The 24517-nt window shown below is 31.8% G+C and overlaps 1 protein-coding gene across 5 annotated transcripts in view; it reads right to left on the reverse strand.

The window, feature by feature from the left end:
* LOC129228378 (adhesion G protein-coupled receptor L1-like) overlaps nt 1–24517 on the reverse strand; it is a 339788-nt gene that overhangs the window by 52379 nt on the left and 262892 nt on the right. For all 5 annotated transcript variants that reach the window (XM_054863073.1, XM_054863058.1, XM_054863065.1 and 2 more), the window contains exons 12-14: nt 21645–21694; nt 20701–20812; nt 12155–12264 (exon numbers count right to left, since the gene is read on the reverse strand). In XM_054863073.1, coding sequence (XP_054719048.1) covers nt 12155–12264; nt 20701–20812; nt 21645–21694 — 272 coding nt within the window. The remainder of the gene's footprint in view (nt 1–12154; nt 12265–20700; nt 20813–21644; nt 21695–24517) is intronic.

Genomic DNA, 24517 nt, shown 5'->3' on the forward strand with positions numbered 1-24517 from the left:
AAATTTTCTAAGTACAGTTTTTTCATTTTGCTGTGGAACCAAGTTACAATGCTACTACATTAAGATTGTTTTTATGAGTAAAATTTAGCACTGTTTATCCTCGATAAAAACGAAATTGCCTTTTTAAGATTTTTTTTTTCTTTTTAAAGTTCGATTTGCCTCTTACTTTATACATGTGGTACTTTACACTGTGCAAATATATAATAATAAAAAGCTCAAGAGACGTTAAAAAAAAGCCTAGCAGCATAAAACTTGAAGAGAGACTTGTCATCAACAAAACAAAATCCTTCTAAAGGAAGACATTTAACTCTTTATATACGATTTTTAAATACTCCTGTTTCCATCTTAATAACTGGCGATTGAAAGTAAGTAACTATTTACACGCCATAAAACTAAAATAGGTTTTCTGTTCAAAATCAGTTTCAAAAGTTTATTATTTCTAACATACTAGTCCTGTAGCTTTTTATGGCGATTTTCAAATAAATCAATACGTAATTAACTTAAACTTTAAGACATAAAATCAAAAATTTGTATGTACTTAAATACTTCCTTTTGTTTTGTAACGCAAATCGATCTGAATATATTATTTGCTTAACTGAACTGAAATCTGAGAACATGAATATGAATGTTTGAAACTGTTTGATTTTTCCAGAGATGACGTTTTATGCAAATCTAAACAGCAATACTTGTTTCAAAAGATTCAATATCACTCGCATAAGTTTGAAAGTTTGAAGACTTATCAAATGCAACTTTATTTTTCCGAAGGAAATTAAAATCGGAAACCTATGATGCCTTGCTCAAAATTGGCGGAAACCTTCGATGAAAACGGAGTTGGATTAAATCAACAGCACTTCGACATTAACGCGCCATTTCATTTTCGAGACTTCTCATTGGGTTTGAATTTTGTTTCTTCCTCTGAAAGAGCTATTCGAACTCTTTTGAATAGAATCGGTCACATTACATCCGAAATTAAAGAAGAAAAACAACATTTCTATACTTTTATTGAAAAAAAAAATATTTTGTTGGAAATTACTCTTACATTGCGTCATAATAGAGAAAGTGTTTTATCTTTTTGTGTGCTATTAACAATCGGAAGATTTTGGCTTGTAAAATCTAAAGGATACTACTGGAAACAGGTCTGATAAAATTCCGTTCAATAGAAGTATTACCAGACACAAGGTTGTTACACAAGGTATTGTGATAAAACGGTATTTTTAAAATTAAAAAATCACGTGATTTTTACCTTATACACGCCATCTATTACTTTACAATATATAAAAAGTATGCTTTTGCTCCTAACTTTATTTGTCGGTGGTTAACTTAAAAAATTCTCGGTATGTTATCAAATGGTGGTGCTAACAATCTGGATATAAATGATATTTCATAATTTTACGGTATTTCGACACAACATGAGCAAGTTAGCACTAAAACACGTATGTTGTTTAATAACATGGTATATAATGCAACATCTAAGTCAAGAAAGTGAAGCACTCTTTTTGCGAAATGTATCATTTTTTTACGTTAGACACATTTTCCTCTTAAAATAAAATAGTGTACTTTACACTATGCAAATATTTCTGTTTGCGTATCATCACAAATTTAGGAGACTTAAAAAAAAAAACCTAGCAGCATATAACTTGACCTTGCTATGATACACTTAATTCTCAACAACATAACAAACATTTCTCCAGTAATTCCTCATCTAATTCCGCAAGTCTTTTTGAAGATCTAATTCATAAATCTTAAAAGCCTACAAAATGACGTAACGCGTTGACAAAATAAAGTGCCCCGGAAAAACACCACAACAAAGAGTCTGCTCGACAACTGATGATCACAGATGGAAGCAGATAGATACTGCCCTGCGTCAAGACACGCCTCCAGGCAACGAAACCGACCATAACATTTGTCATTTCGAAAACTCTCGTGGTCTTTTCGAAGCAAGTGTGGAAGAAAAATACTGCAAATAAAATAAAATACAACCCATTTCTCGATAAAAACTCTGAGACTGGCCTAAACACGGTGTTTGCAGTTTGTCATTGCTGGCATGAAAAAGCTTTGCTGGTGGAAATGGTTTTAAACTAGAGAATCTTGGGAGAGGGAGAAGGAAGAAAAAAAGGATGTATTTTTTCTTTTCTGTTTGAACTTTTAGTGTAGTTGTTTAGATACGTTGGAATAATTGCATATTTGTTGAAAACAAGCAATTATTTGGAAAAGGAGGTGTTCTGAAAACTATTCTATAAATAGAAAAATAATTTCTTCACGAACGAACTCAAAATTATCACTATTAAAACTTTTGATCAGTAAAAAATTATTAGAACTTGGGGGGGGGGGGGGGGGAATCTTAGTCAACAGAATTAGTCGTGTATCTTATACGAATAAATTTAAAAAACTCTTCTTCTTTTTTGAGAATTTTAAGAAAAATTGTCTTTTTACAAATAGTTATAGCTTGGTCACTTTTAGTATTGAACAATAATTATTGTACTACAACAATTTTTGTTTGTCAAATTGTATTAAATTTTGCTGCCTCGTAGGCATTTGAATAATTGGATAACAGTTTACAGATCAGCAAATTTCCGATGAATTGTAACAGATCTACCTTCAAAAGAAGAGAAAAATTTAATATGAAATGTCTTTCAAATATTCGTCTAAAAAAAGTAGATACTTGCCATTACTTTTCCTACCTTTTCTAATACATTTGGAGTAAGGTTAACTTGAAAAAGCACATAATGTAAGAAATTCTCATAGAATATCTTGACAAAATACACATTTTTTAGCAAGTTTTATTCGTAAAATGACTTTACTTCCCATGATTGTTCCAACGACTCTTGAAATCCAAATAAAACGCGTAACCATTTATTTTAGCTCACTGTTTCTAATGTGTTTGTTTAGGGAGGGCCCGTTCGTTAGGGGAGAAGCTTCGTTTATGGAGGGAAAGACAAAATTTTCATTTAAAAATAATGCATAATAAAGTAATAATTAAAGTTACTCTTAGTTATGTTAGTAATCGATATACTAAACAAACATTGATGTACAGCGCAAAACATACGTAAAACTGTTGCGCAGAATGTCTGGTGGTGATGATGATGTCGTGTCAATGATAATGTGCATTTATATGACTCCAAAGCTGTCGTAGACAACCTTTGCAACTTTGACAGCCTTATCTGTATCGAGTAGGTCTACTGGTTCTTCTAAGTCAATGCTAAAGTTTGGCCTGGATTGCTGGACAGCTGAAGATGTGTTGACGAGACAGTGGGATGTCATCTGGGCAATGAGGACTAAAGTTGGTGTAACTACGCTGTCTGTCCGCAGAAATCCTAATCCATTTTAAGTGATTTGTCCTAAGTCTGGCTATAATAGTTGATATGGTTCTATCACAGTTCAAATCCGGAATTGAGTTTCTTTTCTCTTGTTAACCAATTAGTCTTCGGCCAGCAACAGCGTTTGCGTCAACGAGGGTTAGGGAGTTGGATGGTTGAGGAGCATTACGGGATGCCTTTTCGAGCTCATCGACCTTCTCGTTACCAAAAATATTTACATGTGAATGTCTGGTCGGAAGTGAAAACAAAAACGTTACATTATTTCGTAACTATTCTTGCTGGAAAAAGAGATCTTGATAAGAGTTATAATTTTGTACAGGCTAGTTGCAATGTTGAGAAATACAGTTTACCGAAAATGGGTTAAAGTGGGAAAAGAGCATTGGTTCTTTATCTGGGCACTGCAAAATGTTGCTAACATAGAAATAGCTTTTCAATTAGTTAGTTGTACTAAACCTAATGCTATTTTCGCTTCAATGTGAGCAATGCTTATTTTCCGCTTAATACTGTCAATTCTAAAATGCCAAAAATGATAGCTTTCCTCCACTTATCAAAAGTGCACATTAGCTGACTTACATCCGCTTGAGGTAACTTTAATTCGAGTGGACAAACTTAGCGCCACTTCATACTTTTTAGCGTATTTGACTTAATCAGAAATTAGAGAATCCATCGCTCTAATGTTACATTATTATTTTCCAACTTTTTAGCTGATACAATCGGTTTTCATTAACCTGGACGACAGAAGAGTCATATCCAGGGGAGTGCAACCGCAATTAAATCACCAAAAAAAAAAACCTGTTTTGCGTTTATTTCTACATTTTTTTAATTTAATTTATTTATTTTTACTTTTTATTTTTTTAACTAATTAATTAATTGATATAATTTAAAACTAATTCTGAGATATATTTTTATCTTTCTTAAAACTACTTAACTTAAAGATTTTTTTCTCTAATTAAAATATTTTTGTAATTTTTTCCTTGCTTAACATCAACTAAATTTTACTGATTTAAAATTAATAATGACTTTTAAAAAATAAATAACAAAACAAAAGTATCCAATTAGCAGTACTTTTTAAAATAATTTACTGTTATTTTTACGAGCTAGGAAGTGAAAGTGCGCCCTTTTACAGCCCAACCACCTCCTTGATCGCAGAAGAACATAAAAGTGAAATTGATTGAATTTTATTTTTAAAATTTAGGGGGTGAAAGTGCAGCCCTCAGCAGATATAAATAGACAAAAAGTGACTTTAATATTTTTCGTGATGTACTTTTTAGTTTAAGTATTTTGTATCTTGTTTTTTGTTCAAAAAGATTTTTTTATTTAGTGTAAAAACTTTTTTTTTTTTTTTGAAAAGACAAATTATCTAAACATTATTTTTTGTTCTTTTCCCTTAACAGCCAGGGGTGTACAAGTGATTGGAAGCTATTTTGAGGGCTGATTTGAAGTTGTTGTAATTATGCAATAAAATAGATTAGAGATACTGACGTAAAGTTTTAACTACACATCTTGTTCTAGCTTATTTCTACTCATTTGCTTAAATCAAAATAAGAGCAGAAATAACAACATCTAATAAAAATAACTAATTAAATTTTTAAACAATAACGAAACTTCATGTATGTGGTTCATATTTATAATTAAAATAAAAACGACAAAACAGAAACTGTTATTCAATTCGTATCTTTTTCTTTTGGATGCACAAAAGTTCATAAAAAAAGAATTCAAAAACCTACAATATATTTCTAAATAGAAGAAGAGGAAAAAAAAGGCAGCGCCGATAAGAAATACTTGGCATCAAAAAATACGAAGCAGGGAAAGACCAGTAAGTTTTAAATAATCGTTCGTTCTCAGGTGATACAGACGAAACTTTTCCGTACCTTGTCACAATAAGCGTGATAAGAATGAAGGGTTCGTTCCAATAAATTTCCCCCGCTTTTATGCTACGAAGTTTCGAATGGCTAGTGGCGCAATTCTCGAACATCTATTCAGAGCTTATCATACTTTTTTAAGGAAAGTGAAAGTATTTTCGGTGAAATATGTCTTTATTTGTAAACATTTATAGCATTTTATATTTTCTTTTCTTTTCTTTATTTCCTTATTTCATTCGTTGAGAAAATATTCCGAAACTTTCTTTCATTTTCCTAAAACTGGCAATACCTACAATAGGTAAAATGAAAAAAGCTTTATAAAATTATAAAAAAAAGTGAGATGCTAAATATTTCTCAATTTTATTTTCGGCAAACCAAACCTGGCAGCATTGTGACAGTTTAACACCAGCATTGAGACGCTGCCATGTCAGATTAGCTCCAACTATGTAGTTAAACAGGAAGGATAAATCCTACAGAATGTATTTCTTTATAACGGAGGTAATGGGCACTCAAATTTTACAAAACCAAAGTTTTCCAAGAGATGAATTTCAAGTTTTCTTTTGTGATGATTCGAATTGATAGATTTTCACTTATGAGCTAATAAAATGAAACTGTGTTTATAAAAATCTTAGTGCTATCTATCAAAGATACTAAAGAATGAAAGGTAAGATTAAATTCCGATTTTGAAAGATTTCTAAATTTTGAATATCCAAATTCTAGTTATCTCGATACAAATTCTATCTTAGTCTAAGTAACAATTTTGAATATTTAGAAAACTGCTATAAAGTTTCAAATTTCAATTCTGCTTTCATATTCTTTATTACACGGTTCAACTTTGTTTTTACTTACAATGAAACTGAAGTATTCCAGCCAAATGACATTAGAGTTTTATCTTACACACTTTTCTTAGAACCATTACAGTCATAGTCTAAAGCTTTAAAGAATAAACCACTTCTGTGACCTTTCTTCTAGATACTGTTTATTTTTAAACATTAAATTATTTTTATATTTTTTAAAAACATACAGGTTGCAGTACGTTGAAAACACACATACACACAAAAAATTGTTTCTGAAATTATGTTCAAAATCTTTCTACTGAATATTCAGTTGTATTGGTTTTCAATTCGTGTAAAAAGAACTCAAAGCGCTCTCGCGTAAATTCGAAAACAGAAGAAGTACGCTAAGAGAATCAGTTCAATTAAGAGAGGAACTAATAAACATCAAACATATCAATAATTCTGTCAGAAATAAGATCTGTTCAGCACGAGAAATGCTAAAATATTATATTGAATAAAAGAAAACCAGGAAAACTTTTTAAAAAATTGGATAAGTGACAAAGTAACCCATATTAATAGATTCATTTTATCTGAATGCAACGATTACATCTAACCCAAAAATCTGTGAGCGGAACGGGACCGATGCATTGCTTTGTCTGAAGCGAATATTTACACACGCGCTTTATATCTATTCAAGCATCTTTAAATCAAAATAAAGAAAACTAATAAAAATAAAAATATATAAAAAATCTAAATAAGTTAAAATATATTGCTTTTCTCAAAATCCCAGAGCAGTTAATATTTCTGAAGAGTGACAGGAGCGTGTCTTTCTCAGAGGAACAAAAAAATCTCCCCTCAAGGTGTTTATTAGAGGAAGAGCTTCTGCAGCAGCATACTTCGTTGGTCCCTCGAAGGAGCTAAAGTATTTTCTCTCCTGTCCGACGACTACGACATCTCGTGTTTAATCACCGCAAAGGGAAAGGCTTCCTGTGAGTCGTCAGGAAAAATGCCAACCCAGTTATTGAAGTGACGGAGCGAAAGAACTTGAGGAAATGTGGTTATGGATTGCAAGAAGTTGCTGCTAGGGAAAAAAGTTTCTTTTGCCCTTTTATGCACGTCTGCACAAACACATTCTTCGTTGCTAATATTTCGGCGCAATCGGAATGTTTCTTTCAACAGAGGGAAAAATGAAATGAGGGAGAAATTATGTTTTGGATTACCAATTCTGTCCTCGTAAGAGGGAAAGGTCTGTCTCAAAAAGCATCTTTGTTTATATTTCTTGCACAACAGTTTGATAATTATACAGTCGAGCCCCTTATTAGAATATAGGTTAAAAGAATATCCCGCTTAATATAATATTTTTCAATGTACCAAACCAATGTAATGTGTTTTTTTTATCCCGGTTAATGGAATATCCCGCTTATTAGAATATTATTTCGTGGCAAAATGACTATTCTACTAAACGGGTTCGACTATACTCTATTCTCAACGATGCTATTGCTAATATTTAGTCTCTTACACTGTAAAAAATCTCGGAAAACTCTCTGAATATACAAAAAAGTTTTCCGTAATACACAGATTCGTACGCCCTCCGCAGTTTTCTGCTATAATCAAAAACGTTTCCCGTTTAGCAAGAAAGTAAGAGTCGACGCATGCGCAGCTCACACGGCAATTTTATAGTCCAGCAGCAAATCTAAACTGAAACTTTCGAAAGCACGCAATGAAAACAAGTGCTGACTCATGTATGCGAAGTAACACTCATCAAGGGGATTAGTAGAAGTTTTGTTCCTCGCATAAATTCACTGAAGATAATTTTAAAGTCTTATATTTTCTTGCATATGTATCGTCATTAGATTGAATTTGAAGCTATGTCACTTATTTTTAAGTACGAAGTGCAAATTCCCGACGCATGCTCGCGGAAGGAATAAAAACTGAAATTAAAAACCAAATAACTGCCGAGAGGATGCCATCTAAATTCATTGCGTCGCATGACTTGTGTAGGTAATTTACTTTTTTCTTGGATACTTTTCTTCTTTCTATACCAAATGGGTAATTTTTGTTGGCAGAATTTTATTCTGTCATAAAAATCACCTTTTTGGTGACCAAAGCCTGCAAAAGACCACCACCGACGAATAGGTAAGTCGCTTTGCAATTCTATTACTTTAAAGAGATTTAGTTCATACAAATCTCGTTAAAAAAAAAACTATTTTCTTCAGTATCATTTTTTCGTTGTGAACTATTGCAATTTGAAAATATTTTACATTACATAGAACACATATTTAAAGTGCAAGTGTGTCTAGTTTTATTCTGTAAAATTTATGAATTGAAGATTATAAAAAAATTTAAATAAGTGTTATTGTGTACTTTGTTTTTATGTGTCAATCTCAGTTAATATTTGGCTGAACATTTATGTATCAAGCATTATGAATTAAATGTTATAATATGCAAATTGTCAGGTTTGATAGTTCGTCTTTAAGGTTGCATGTTTTCATTCTCTTGTAAACAGTGTATCTAGATTGTATGAAGTAAAAAAAAACTATCTCTTGTAATTAGGAACATAGTGCTTCAGTATTATCTAAATGACGATATCTCTTTAAATATTTGCATTAGCGAAACGCTTTAAATTAGTTAAATGTGTATTAATTTATTTAACAAATAGATACATATATGTATTTAAAAGTGTCTTCATTTTTTTCGTTTTACGAGCCTCAATTTTACCAAAAGCAAAAAAAAAAAAAAAAAGACTTAATAAAATAATTTTGTATTTTTACACCATATTAAAGTATTTGACTTATAATTTATATGATACTTTGATTTATATTGTATATGATACTTTGATTTATAATGTATATGATGTTGCTTTTTCAAGGGGGGGTGGGCGCTTCATAGCATTTTATGGGTGCACCATCACTCTTATGGTGGGGGGGGGGTATTCTCGTATATATAAAATGGAATAATCATGTAATAGAGTTCAATGTTTTAATAAATAAAATATATAATGCATTTTGCGCACACTGTAAAAATAAAATCAGTAACCTATTTTGAATAAGTATTTATATTTGTGATGAGCTGGAAAAGGGCAAGAACAGAAGAATCAACCCGAATGGTTCCAGCAGGGGGACTTGGTGTCATATTTAAATTCATCGATTTCTCTTTTGGTACTTTTCGGTACACTTTGTTCGTCAGAGAAATTAACTTGAGGTGAACGAATTTAGGAACGCGAAGGGTAGGTAAGTCCTGGCAAATTTTCTCCGAAGATAAAAGCTATCAAGTTTGATACAAGATATGTTTTTAAGTTCTGCATTAAAAATACAATATGTTGATAGTTTTGTCTTGAAAATATTGAGAGAAAAACTGAAGTTTAAGATTGTTTAACAAACAATCCCCACTTTTCAGAAGGTACCCCCACTCCAATTCCCCGACGATTTTGTGATTAGGAATGAAACTACTAGATTATTTCATAATTTTTCAAAAATTTATAACTGTGCATATGTTATGCTGTTAACCATGCTATTTGTCATTAGAAATTCCAAAAAAAAAATCCACGAATGATTCTAAAATTGCTTGTATTATTGCTCTTAGATATGAAAGAATTGAAACTGATATGGTATGCAATACTATAATAAAGAATTATATTTTAGAAAAAATCACGGAAAAAGGATTCCGAAATTCTCGGAAACGTTTTTGAAAATTGTTTGGAGAATTCCGAAATACTCGGAAACGTTTTCGAAACTTTTATGAACCACAGCTGCACAGAATACTCAGAAACATTTCTGGATATTACGGAAAGAGGATTCCGAAATACTCAGAAACGTTTCTGAAAATTACAGAAAGAGGATTCCGAAATACTCAGACACGTTTCTGGACATTACGGAAAGAGGATTCCGAAATACACAGAAACGTTTCTGAAAATTACAGAAAGTGGATTCCGAAATATTCAGACACGTTTCTGGACATTACAGAAAGAGGATTCCGAAATACTCAGAAATGTTTTTGAAACTTTCATGAACCACAGCTGCACGATATACTCAGAAACGTTTCCGGATTTTTTTTACAGTGTACTTGTGCTTGCGCTATACTTTTTGCTTCTTAGCAAAACACAACGCGCGAAGGGGGGGGGGGACTAATATAAGTAGTTGGTCTGAAAAGGGCAGTTTTAATTAAACAACAAAATCATTAAGTAGTCGTTAAGCAACTATTCTTCTTTTTTCTTTTCTTTTCTTTTCTTTTCTTTTTTTCAAATGCAGAGCTATTTTTATCAATCGGCATTCGCCCTTTGAATAAAAAAAGACTAAATAAAAAGGGGCACCTTTCAAAAGGGAGAATCTTATAGGTTCTCCCTAGCCCAGATATACGAAAACTTTACGTAATCATCGGCAGATAGTGTCACCAGTCCTCTTCACTATCAGAATTCGGATACCAAAATAAGGAGAGGAGATTTTTTTTCAGAAAGATCGACCACAGAGTTCACAGTAAAATTTTGTATTACATTTAAACGGTCTATCTTGTTTCTTAAACATTTAAAACATTGAAATACTTCGGAATTTTTGACTACGAATCTGCAAGTTAATGTTGAATATTTCGGGAATTTTGGGTGATTGTTGATTAATAAATCTGATAAGTTACACTGAAACAGGTTGAAGGTAAGCAAAGACTGAATTTTGTTAATTTATAAATTTGGTAAATAATACTGAACTAGGAATTACTTACAGAACTATTGGAGGCTGTAGACTATTGAAATTGGTTGAATACCTACGTAAATAAGTCAATGTGCTGAAAATAAATTATGATTTTTAATGGAAATCATCATACCGAATGACCGTACTCTCAGTAAATAAAAATAAAATGTAAACTTCATTGAACTGTTAACATTCTCTATCCCCCCCCTTAGACATGCATACATAACATACATGCAAAATCATACATATTCATAACATACATGCATATACACATACATACATAACTTACATGCAAAATCATACATATTCATAACATACATGCATATACACATACATACATATATGTAAGCATACGTGTAGATTCACACATACAAATACATACATACATATAATTCACTTAACTGTAGAAAAGGTGAACTTTTCGTAGAAGAAAAATAAGAAATAGTCTATGGGATTAAAACTAATACGTATATAGTTTAAATTAAGTGTATTTTTATTAAAACCTAAAATAAATATTTACAAACACATGAGTCTTCATCTGATATCAAAAACAATCATTATCATCAAAAATATCTCATAATAGACGATGTTGTGATCTTCGTAGTATTACCGATGCTCAACATGTCAAAATCCGAACGAATAAATTAGGAAACGTGTATAAAAATTTCATATTTTTGAACAACGTTTTACTTCTGTAAAAAAAATCGACTAAAATATCGTAATCTCTCTAACATAATCATCTTCATTTTTAAGCGCATCTGTTAAAACTTCAATTTTTGAACGGCTGTGGAAAAAAATACGATAATTCAGTTTTATTTGTCAGAAAAAGTAAACATTATAAAACATTTTAAACAGTCACAAAATAGAAAATTAAAGATTGGCACTAACTTGAAAAAGAGGTAACAAATATATCAAAACTAACATAGTATTTGTTAATTTTCATTTTAGGCATGGCAACAGTGGCATCACTAATGAGTATATTTTTAACTGAATAAATAAATAAATAAATAAATAAGTGAATTAATAACTGAAGGAATGTAAATGAATTAATAATTAATAAATCCTAAGCGAGTTAATAAATGATTGAATAAGTCAATAAAATCTAATTTTTCTCTTTGACGATCCATTTTGCTACTCATGCACAGAGATAATTTACGATAAGACAGTTAAAATAGAAATGAGGTTAAAATTAAATAAATCTATTCTGCACCGAATATTAGTCGACCTCAAAATTTAAATAACATGAACTTTGATTTTATATAAAATCAAAAACAACTTTTGACTTACAGAAACTTATTAAAAAATGACATCCTTCAGCAAAATATAACCAGACGCTAAAGTAAATATTTCACCATTTCACAGAGTAACTATTTCACTTCGTCCGACATACCCCTATAGTCTGAGTTTCGAAATGCAGCTGAAATACGCTTTGGCAATAACATACAAGAATACCTAAGTTTTCATGTTGTCAATCTCCAAATTATATTATAAATTTTCCTCAAATTATGAAAGCAACTTACCTGATAAATTGCAGAATCAAAAGAGTAATAAGGAGAAAGACCATAGCTACAGCACACCCAATGTAAACAATCATTCGAAGAGTCTCATGGTCAGTTGCCAACGGTTGGTCCTGAATCAAAAAGAAGTCTAGTAAATAATATTACACATACATTTCGGTTTCGAGACAGGTATTTTATAATTAGCAAGTACAGTAAAAATAAATGACGGTTAAAAACTGTTGACTGTTCGTAAAGCCCAACAGGCATGATTAAAGAAGAGATTTGGCTGAAATGTGATTAACACAGTGTTAAACTGCTAAATATTTTAAACAATATAATAAAAATCGTAACTTAATAAAATCGCTTACAACTCATGTATACTTTTTGTCTTCGTTGACCAATACATTGCAACAACCGTTTTCGATCGTTGTTTTTAACATATCGATCGTACTCAAAACCTTGCAATTCCAAAGAAACTGCATAGGAGTAAAAATACTGTTCAGCTAATTCTAGCAATTTTGCAATTATATTTTTGTACGGTAGGAATAGCATTAATAGCGCCAAAATGAGTCTCAAACGTAACACCATTTTAAAAATCTTTAATAGAATACGTCCTACAGTTTTACTAACTTTCGGAAATTCCATTTTTTTCTTTAAAACCATTGCTCTCTTTGAAAAATATTTGCTACTTACAGAATAGAAATGCTATTTAGTAATTACATATCAATGCGGTAGCACTATCATCAATCAAACCGAATGAAGACTATTTGAAAATCTAGGGTCCGTCATGTAATTTCAACATTTGTCAAATTCTCCCATTTTTCTTCAATGCCATTTAATTCAAAACTTATAGCATTTCACAACGTTTTAGTAATTCTGCAATCATATTTCACCAAGACATCACCAGTAGCAATCAAACAAAAACTGAATTCCAAATGAACGACAGTTTGAACTATACATATATTACAGTCCGTCATACAATTTCACTATCTGCCAAAAATTCCCCCGTTTCCTTTAAAATCCTCGCATTTGAGCTAGCAACACCGCCTAGCAGCCAAAAATAGCTGAAAGGTAAAATAAGATAGTTTATAAAAGTTTAAACTTCTAGCCCACTTTGGCACCCACACCACGCATAATATGTAAATGGATATCATTCCTTTTCCTGGGGTTCATCCGATGTCGACGTCAATCGCCTCAGACTATTTCCCGGGCCCTAGAAATATGAGGAGACGGGCGATTTCGAGTTTCAGAGAAAATGGTTCTCTTTAGAGAGGATCCGGTGACCACTCACTTGAAAGAAAACAATTTTTAACCGGGAACGCTCTCTGAAAAAGTTTGTTTATTTGCATGGGCCGTGGAGCTTCCCCAACGAAATTGGAAGAAGGATAATGTTTATAAATAAATGAAAGAGGCTACGGTAAAAGGACTCTTGAATACCGAAGCACTTCAGGTGTGTATAAATCTAAGTGTCACGATTTTTTCTCTTCCGTTTATCCCAACGAAAGTTTCTAAAAAAGATATGGTAAAAATCTTTAAAGTAAGTAATTCAATATTTGTGATGCGAATAGATGTAATTTAATAGCATTGAAATGTTCTTTAGAAAATAGATTTAGGCTTTTGTGCCTCTTTTAGCCCAACATACCAAACATATTTTTAAAACAAAGTTGTTTGGAATGAAAATATCAATTCATTCATTTTTTGAAGTAAACTTTAACTTCTAACTTTTCTTTATGCAAGTATAATTCGAAAAAAAAAATATATATATATATTTGAGTTACAACACTAAAGATTTTTTTTAACTTAAAAGTTAAACATTTTCCTCTTTAATGTTCAAATACAGTGAAAACCCTCTAATGCGGATACTAACGGTACACATTTTTTTGTCCACCATAGAGAGGTGTCCGCAGGACAGGGGTTTAATAATGTTATTTGCCTTGGAACGGGGGAATTAAAAATTGTCCGCATAAGAGGGATGTCCGTTTTTGAGGGGTGTCCGTTAGGAGGTGTTTTACTGTATATAAATCGTATATAACTCAATGCGGAGGCGGAAGAAATAGAGGAAAGGGAGAAAGAAGCACGAAATAAAAGCTTCTACAATGTTAAGTACTATACAAATATTTCGCACTGCGCCAGAAATAATGAATAACAGTTTAGAATCATACCAAAATCATTAATGTTATGTTCATCGAATGCATGTAATAGCACAATTGTCAACTGTACGCTTTAAAAACTGCAATTTTCATCAAATCTAATACAAAGTTTTTCATTAAAAGTTAAACGCTTTACGATTAAAAAAAACTGTATACTCATACAGGTAATTCTCTCAGTTTTAAAGCCTGTATCTGAAATTTTGTTCGCAAAATCATCTGTTCTTTCAGTGACAATAATGAGCACAAGTTTACGTTAGAAAAAAATTGAAAAGCAGTTGACGCTATGCACATGCAAAAAAATATATTTATGATGATTATGAACCTAATGAATTTCTAACACAGCGTTATTAGTCATTTAATTTTGAAAATATGAAATTTTTCAATATCCTTAATTTCACGTTTAAAGTTACAAAAAGCCTTTATTTTATTTTATGTTTCAAAACTCGTTTGCTAATTTTCTAACGCTATACTTAAGATTTTTTATGCCTAACAGTTTAACTGTCAAGTGTAAATTAACGTCAAGAACTCAAACTCTTAGAAAACGCATGTTTTCTCAACAATAAAAAAGGTCACTGGGTGGTCACCACAAAAGCGAGAACTAGCTCTTCAAGAGAACAGTAATCATGCTTTTATCGCCAAGTACCGCATAAAAAGTGTTGAAAGTAACATCAAATCCTTTAATTCTTTCCTCCCACCGTTTTCTATCGCTTCTAAATCCCGATGGAGATGGGACCTGCCAGATATATCTTATGTCAAAAAACACGAGTTTTTTTTTCGCCAGAAACCAAGCCAACCTCTCACGTGACTATGAATCCCATGATTTGGTGTCAATTTGCAGAGCCTAATGGCAGACGCCATTAAATTGTCATTAACGTGAGAGTGACGAAGACAGCCCTCTCGGTTGTATTCAAGGGTTGCGGGGTCTTTCGAACATGCCCACACTTTTAAAGAGTTGTAATTACATACCAGGTAAAATCTTTTTAGCATAACGTATGATTTCATAAGCTTTTGGGATAAAAGAAAAGAAAAGTTTTTCTTTTATTTTTTTATTTTTAGTGACGTATTTTTAAGCAGTTCCCTCGCAATATGTTTTCATCACTAAAAATATTGAAAGAACGAAAATTTTGTTTCGGTGAGAAGCGTGTGTTCTGCTTTTTGACGCATTGTTTGAGCTATATTTCTTATCGCCTTATTCCGAAATAAGTTTTACGATTTGGAAACTGCACCTTAAGTCAAAATTAAGTAACGTAATAGTTTCTTAAAACTACCGTAATCTACCAATCCGTTAGGAGTTTATATTAGTATGTGAGATTCAAGGCATTTGGTTTAAATAGCATTACATTATGAAGAAAATAAAAAACAATAACTATTTTTTGAAAAAAATTTCTCATTATGTTCCAAATTAGGACCAAATTTATATCGAACTGAAATCGTGTTTATAAAATTCAATGCAGCACTTAATATCTTGACAATCTATGAACAGATTAACAGCAAATTGTACACAGATTATGTTTGTATAGATCTCGTCACGTTCCGAGGGGGGGGGGGTGATTATTTGTAGGTTGCTTGCTGCTCGCTTATTGTGCTATCTAATCTGAATCTGGAAAAACATCACTTGAGGGGGGAGGGGGCTGATATACATTTCAATTTGATTAAAATGTTTTTGGAAAATTAATTTTATGATTGTTATTTCAGGAAATTAAAGTAAAAAACTACAAGCAACACTGAAGAAAAAAATTAAAAGAAAGAAACTTTATTCTCCAGTAATTTGGTTTGTGGAGAATCAATTCTATTAAGTTCTCAACTGCGAGTGTTACCACAAGTTCCAAGTATAGACAATGGTTATTATTTTATTACTAAAAAGTCGTCCGTCAAGGTATGGCGGGTGATAATTGCGCTTTACATTTGAACGAAGTCATTGCCTGTTTGGTGAAATTTTGATTGTTGAAATTGCAACCCTCACTCCAGTGGATTTACCCTAAACTTCGGTAGGTAGCGTTCATTGTTGACCATTTTTTCGTTTCTTCATTTCCCTGAGATGACAGTCTTACCAGTAAAACAGTTAAGTTACCTGATCGGCCTTGTCACAATAAAGCCTTTCGCTGCACGTTAAACGGTCCAAAATATATTATCAAATTATCATGCCGTGGCACGAATTTCATTGTTGAAACACGCGGGTTGCTCGATCATTGGCTATTATTTACGTGAAGATAACTAATATCTTTCAATCTTATCATTATAATTAAAGAAATGTTAAATTTCAGTGCATAGTACTTCCATGCAAGTTAAATCTGTGTTAAAATAATATCAGGAAAAATAACAGAACCCACAAAAGAAAGCATATTTCATTAACATCACAAGCATTCCGTCGTTCCCTCGATAAAACTAAAGAATGTTCATGAAATACTTGGCATTCTTTTCTAAGATATCTTATTTTTAGAAGAGTAAATACAGGAGGAAAAGAAATGAAGATTGGTTTTATTGAAGCAGACATAAAAGCACATTTCCTTAAAATAATCCTCATCGAAATCCAAAGTTTGGATCTTTTACTGTTCGGTTGTCACCTAGCATTCTATTATTAAAACGTTAGCGACACCTCGTTGCAGAAATTGCCCGAAGCAGGCAAGAAGAATGTACCTAATGAAATACAGAATCCTTCGGAAGCAGCAGAAGCAGACAAAGCGAGACAAAAACTGCCCAAAAAGGATATTATTTCAACTTCAGTGGTAATGAGATCTTGTTTCGCGAACTTCTCCTAGCATCGTTTTCCTCCGGCAAGACTAAATTTTGCAATTATGGGAGGAGAGCAAAACAAAATCATCAGGCATTCATAACAAATAAAGCAGTCTGGCCTCACCTCTTCCAACTATTATATACTTTGATGGGGGCAGGGGGGGATCGTGACGAGATAACTAAAAAACGAAAAATAACAATCCTGATACATAAACACGTGTTGGAATGATAAATTATTCAACGGATTCTCCGATCTGAGAATTCGATTTGTTTTATTCTGAAGAGCTGATGGGAGTCGTGGTGTAAGTCTTTATGTTTAGTAAGAACAGTTTAATATTTTTCCTGTTGTAATTTAATATTAGTTTTATGTTGTGGTACCTTTTAGTTTCTTCATAATAAGCAAGTTGAAAACAGTGAAGATTGAAAAAGTCTCTTACTTGTTTATTTCTGCCGAAGATTATTTATTTTACTTTGCTTTTAAACAACCAATAGATACTGTGGACAATTTGAATACTACCGGTTCTGTTGACGCCGAAATTATCTTAAAGTAAATATTTCGTACTTAAGTAGTACACAGAAGTCATGCTGATAATTTCTGTATGTTGTTTAACTATAAAGTAACATTCATAACAATATTAAAATGCATATCTAACAAAAAACTTGCAGTAAAATTGAAAGTGAAATGCAAAGTAACGATAGATTTTTTTAAAAAATTTGCTTTATATTTCATTGACTAACTAATTGCTTCGAGGGCAAAAGGGCATAATTTTATTAGAAAATGTTTTTTCCGCGTGAATGTACATCACTTCAGGCGGGGGTGAGAATTTTTGAACTAAATTACCCTAATTATTTGGGTGAGGCCTCTTAGTAAGTTTTCATGTAACTACTAAATTTTATCAAAATTATGTCAGCTTAAATGACCCACCGTAAAGCGAGTTTTGCTTTTCGTGTTTCAATTTCATTGGTTTTATTCTAAATTTTTACTTTCTTATATACAAAGGATTCATTATTTTCGCTCATATTTCTTATTTTCTTTTTCTTCATTTGAACATTTTCATTTATTTTTCAATTTACAAACTTCGGCACAGTTGGGAAAAAATAACAATAAACTAATATTTTATTTTTAATAATGTTACTTTTCCTGTGCGAAAAAAGCTAAATTTTAATAGCATGATTGCCTGAAATCATTTGAGCTGCACAAGCCTACGTAATTATCTGTGAACTTTTTCGTGAATAATTTCAAATAAAACTATTCTTACAATTTCCAGAAATTCATGCACTAGTTTGTCACCAAACGTCAATTACTTGAAAAAGGTGAAACACTATCGATATATTTATTTTCTAGCCTCATTATTTCACTCCTTGATTTATTTATTTATTTATTTTTCTCGTAGTTCAGTCGCTAACGTCTAGAATATTCGATCAAAATATGTAAAAATTCAATTTGGTTCAGCGCTGCTTTTATAAAACATCCGTTTTTAAAGAAAATATTTTTTTTTAACCCTCCTATATCAGGATATATAACTCCCTCCTTTCCTACCCTACTTTTCACTAGACCACAGTTAAGGGTAAATTACGAGTGTTTCTCTGCTTAGGTATCTGAATTATTCAAGTGGTTCTGAGTCTTACCGAAGGTGGAAAAAGTAAAGAATTTATTCAAAGAGGTGGGGGGGGGGGGAGAGAGATATGCTTGGAGGCAAAACCTTTTTTATTTTTTAAGAAACTGAATAAAAAAGAGGATTTTTTTATTCTCGTGATTCTGAGCAGACATCGATAATCAACAACATGATGAAAGGAGAAAAGTGTCCTCAAAATCATTACAGCAGTTTGAAGTATCTGGTTTCATGCTCCTATTCACTTATTCTTCTTTCGATAGAACTCATCCTGTTTAGCACAAACATCTATTGTATTGCAAATTCTTTCGTTTGCACAATGTATGTAACTTGATACGATGCTTCGAAAAACATCTATTTTTCTTCCGCTCTAAATTAAATTGAGTTCCGTATTTTTAGAACTTTTCTAAGTCACAATTTCACCTTTCTCTTCAATGTACTACGATTCGCATGAAGTGTTTTACTATTCGAGACATCTCGATACAAGTAGTTAAAGCAATAAAACTAGTATTCTATTCGATGCAATCTAGGAAAACTATCAACTGTAAAGACCGTTCTAAAATTTCGATGGTTAAGCTTTTTATGTCACATACATTTTACATTGTGGTTTTATATTGTGGAGATTACATTGTAGTTTAGAGCGCCATAGTATGGTCTAATATCTGTTTTCTTTTACATAAACCCAAAAAGTTATAAAATTTCATTTTATGCCTATGTATCCACTTTTATGGTCTTAACAAGCATACTATTATACGCTAAATTAATATGAATATTTAGTTTACTGGTATTTGAAAACTGGACGCTTAAGTAGAACTATAAAAAATGAATATGATATTTGTCAAATCCAATGTCATGTTGTAACAGCATAACCATTAAAAAAAGATATTTAAAAAAAAAAAAAAAAAAAACATAACTAACCGAACAAAATTGGTTTCGAGGTTTTTCATAAATTTCCATTTTGTATTATTTTTTCTTCACATTTTCGCAGTTAAATTGTTCTATTACCAATACATTCGAATTTTATTTCTTCATTTTTGTGTTTTAGTTATCCTCCAAATTTATTTTCTAAGCCCTGCGTACCTCAGTCGTTCAAATGAAACTACCCTGCAATCATCTCGCACATGAGTTAATTCGTGTCACAGCATTGTCTTTATTTTTCAAAACTCAAATCCACTGATAAAACAATCAGAATCAGGAACTATGGCAAAAGTTATAAATGAACTAAAAATACATCACAAACTGAAAAATATTTTGTATTTTGATGGAAGAATTCAAACGCAAACGCATCCAACAGCTTTATTTATTATGTAGGCACACTTCAACTGATATTTTCAAAAAGTTTTTCACAGAAGTAAATGCTATTTTAAACCTTTAAAAAGAAACAAAGCAATTAAGAGAAAAAAAACCCCAAATGAGTTGAATACGAAGCTGCTGTAAACGAAAATGTATTTCGTAGCAATTCACAAATATTTCTTAGAAAGAGAAAAATTCTTCTCTTTTGCTAAACTAGAAGATACAGCAAACGATTCACTAATTTTTTTATAACTCTTTATTTTTTACGAGACCATATTCAAAAAATAAAGATTCACTTAATTTCTAAAGCAAGGTAACCAAATGAGAAAATTAGTCGACAGTTTTTCACCGCCGCCGCCGGTAGAAAAATGTGTTAAGTTCAATCGTCACTAGATGAGTTCGGGAGAGTTTAACCAGAACGATTGAACTAAGTTCAATTATGAGAATGAATTTAAGGGGAAACAAAACCAGAAAAAGGAGAAAACAAGTTTCAATCTGAGTACATTTGAAGAATTAAAAAAAAAAAAAAAACACATGAATAAAAACCGGAAGTTATAGAAAAAAACTCTAAAACAACGGTTTTTTTTTTTTTTTTTGAAAAGCAGAGCAGTTGTAGTACTTATTGTTTTATGCTTACTCTAAGCATCTTTTCACTTGAATATGGCAATCTCACAATCTTTTCGAAAGTGAAAAGAAAGTTTTAAAAAAATACTTTCAAGTACTTTGCCGAAACACTCTATTTGCTATATCTGGGAGAATAAAATGTATATTTTAGTACCTGAGTCTCCGTCACGTGCATAACGACTGCTAGATTCGTCAGATGACTGCACTGACAGACGGTATGGCTCCGATTCGTATACTTTAACCAGCATCCTTCAGTTGACCAGCTCCTGAAACATTAAAAAATAAAAACTCTCATTACTACAATTCAGTGCGTAATACTGCGAATAAATTTATTGTAAATGAACAATGATTAATTTTCTTCCATTTTTCTTTTATATAAATCTCCTTGAAAGTATTCGTAGAATTTTCCGGAATTAGGGCGAAAGAACGAAACAAAATCCGAATAAGAAATGATTGTTTTGATCGTTTATGCTACGAAAATTACACAAAACTGTCACAGTACTTTGTGCATTTTATTCAACCTAGATGATGCGAAAATATTTATTTTTCAATATAATGTTTTCTTCAATAAAATTGCGCCTAAAATTGCGCGTTGGGGTTTCGGGATCCTTGATTAATGCACCTGTCTATCTGCTAGTTTTCAAGGCCAAGAATTATTTACATACTTAATTATGTACATACTCAAAAAAAATCATTTACATTTACACCATACAAATATTGCTTTCTTTTACAAGTAACCGTAAAGGTATCTGCCCTCAATTTGCATTTAAAATTAAATGAATTGATTGCTTCTTGCATATTTTATGTCTTTATTCAACTTAGTGATTTTTTACAACGCAGTATTTCTAACCCAGCGATCCCCAAAGAGGATTCCGCTGCACAGTGAGTTGCCTTAGAGGTAAGGTAAAAGTGCCGCAAAGAGTTTATTGTATCAACATAAAATAATATGTATAATGGAGGTAGGTTAGACTGTCTTGAAGAAATTCTAATTCTTCAAAGAATGTCGAACCCCTGAAAAGCTAAGGAACCCCTGTATCTAACCTATTACCTAATAAAAAATTAAATTGTATAACTCTTTAAAACGTGCAAATAACTTACCTTATTTGATAATCCCAAAATACACAAAGAGGTTCAGAAACGTTTTCTACCTAAAAATAAAATATATAATTAAATTAGTTTTGAAGTATTAAAATATATTTTGAACAAAAGGTATTCAAAATCAAAAGGTAGTTAATAAATATGTGCATTCATTTAATTAAAAATACAATGATCTATCAGTCCTATCAGTTACACACAAACTTTTTTTTTATTTATTTGTTAAGCAAATTTATTTATTTATCAAGCCTTAATCTTCAGAAGACCCAAAATTTGGGCAAAGAAATAACGAAAAACAAAAAGAAAGTATATTAGTATTAAAACAAAAAATTTTGGGTAAAACCTTCATAAAAGTTATGTAAGACTCAGATAACAGAATACATAACTAAATGCACGAAATAATGTTGTACATTTAAATGACTACAAATTTGCAACGTATATTATTTAACTTCCGTTGAATTAAATTCACGTTAGCTTTATAAAATTTTATCATTTGATGAGTTCCCACTGTACTAATGCAAAGCAGAATTTAAATCAAACTTTTTGAAAAATTCATATCTAAAAATTAAAATTTACGCTGAAAATATTTCAAACATTTTAAAAACAAAATGTCAACTATCATAGACTTCCGATAATTTTAACATACTAGAAATTAAACTGTTTTTTCTGCACTCCTACCCTAAAATGAGACATGGTCAGTTGAGTATTGGTATCCACTGCAGTCAATATAGACACAATGTAAAGTTAACGAGCTGATGTGTGCATCACATGACTTCCTTTTACTCGAATTTAAAACCTCGAAGTGAGCAAAGAAACACTTTAAATATTTTCACCCCAAGTTTGTTGCGAATCGAATCAAAGAAAACGTTTTATGCAGATAAACTTTCGCAATATTGGCAGTTTTAATGTGATTCAATGCTATACTCTCTAAATATGGCCAAATTAAAACCAGATTAAAAAAAAAAAAATCCGCCAAATTCGTCGCCAATTTGGCGACAAAACTTGGCAATTAAAAGCTTGGCGATATATTGCCAAGTGTTTGCCTAATTATAGCACCGCTTGAGTTTACATTGAAATTAACAATGATTTTACCCCAAAAAGGTGTAAAAGACCCCTTTTAGAACATCCGAATGCAACCAAAAGAGAAGGTGCGCAACTAGAACCCACTTGGAGTCTATGTACCAAATTTCAACTTTCTAGGACATACCGTTCTTGAGTTATGCGAGATACATACACACATACGCACATACCTACGTACATACGGACGTCACGAGCAAAAATTCGTTGTAATTAACACGGGGATCGTCAAAATGGATTCTTCAGGTTGAAAAAAAAAATCAATACTCATTTGGGGGCGAGCAAAATGGAAATTAAGGCCGATTTTGAGTGAATTTTTTTTCGCGAATACAATACTTCCTTTTTTGTAAAAGGAAGTAAAAATGTACCAGTCATTTATGTAAGGATGCACAAATAACACTTTGCGGCTAAAAAAAATTCAAGGGGTCTTTTTACATAAGAATCAACAAAAATTATGTCAGAAGCAATTTTTTTTTTGCCGCACAGGGTTATGAATGGAGGACATACCCGACTATGGAATAAGTATGTTTGGTATCCCTATTGTATACCCGGATAGTAGAAACAAAGCATTTTTTTTGCCGTACAGGGTTATTAATGGTGGAGATACACGACTATCGAATAAGTATGTTTGGTACCCCTATTGTATACTCGGATAGTAGAACCAAAGCATTTTTTTTTGCCGTACAGGGTTATTAATGGTGGACATACACGACTATCGAATAAGTATGTTTGGTACCCCTATTGTATACCCGGATAGTAGAAACGAAGCATTTTTTTTGCCGTACAGGGTTATTAATGGGGGAGATACACGACTATCGAATAAGTATGTTTGGTACCCCTATTGTATACCCGGATAGTAGAAACAAAGCATTTTTCATTATTATCCAAAAATAAGACACGGTCATTATAGGTTTGGAGTTCACTACAGTTAATACAGACACAAAGTAAAGTTAAAAATGTACCAGTCGTTTATGTAATTTTGTGCTCATAATTAATGGTTGACACATAGAACCGTCAAAAAAGCATGTTTGGTACTCATATTGTGTGCTACGGTAGCAGAAACAGAGCGACGTATGGCAGAGATTCTTGAGAAAGTTTGCATACTATTTCTCACCAAGAGACGGAAACAATCTAAAATTATTAAAGAAATACAACCTTAAATTTCAGCGAATGAAGATTTGTACTGTATTTTCTAGGGTATAATTCATTGGTAGAATATGTAACCGTGCATTTTTTGTTTAGCATCATAGATTTAATCTCTTCTAGGTGCTTGTTTAGAATTTTGCGACTAATCTAAAGTCAGTACATCTTGCAGACTATTTTTAATCTGCTTCGTAGACTGCTGAAAAAAAATTTGCTGCTGGGTTGTGTACGTCATACAAAGTACCTATACTTATAATAAGATATGGTAAAAACTTATGCCGAGATAGAAAATAGTGAGACATTTAACTATATTTGTAACTGCATTTTTAAATGAAGCTTGAATAAATTCCTTTAACTCTTAAAGCATTTGAAATTTAACGCATGGGAGAAAATTAGAATAGATGACGTCGCGAAAAGTTTCAATATGCACTTTGAAAGTGCTTTGGAATCGAATTTGCGTAGGCAGTAAACATCGACATCGCTTTCAATTCTCGCCGACCAAATCGGATTGTACAAAAAGTGAAGGATTAGCTTCACTGTCACCCAAAAGAACTGAAATAATTTTTTACGCTCTTTCCTCGGGCTATTTCTGCCGCCTCGTATATCAAAAGTGAACAGTAATCTCTTTTTTGCTGCTTCTTCAGCCCAAACACCCG

This window comes from Uloborus diversus, chromosome 1 (genome assembly GCF_026930045.1).
Source record: "Uloborus diversus isolate 005 chromosome 1, Udiv.v.3.1, whole genome shotgun sequence".
NCBI lineage: Eukaryota > Metazoa > Arthropoda > Arachnida > Araneae > Uloboridae > Uloborus > Uloborus diversus.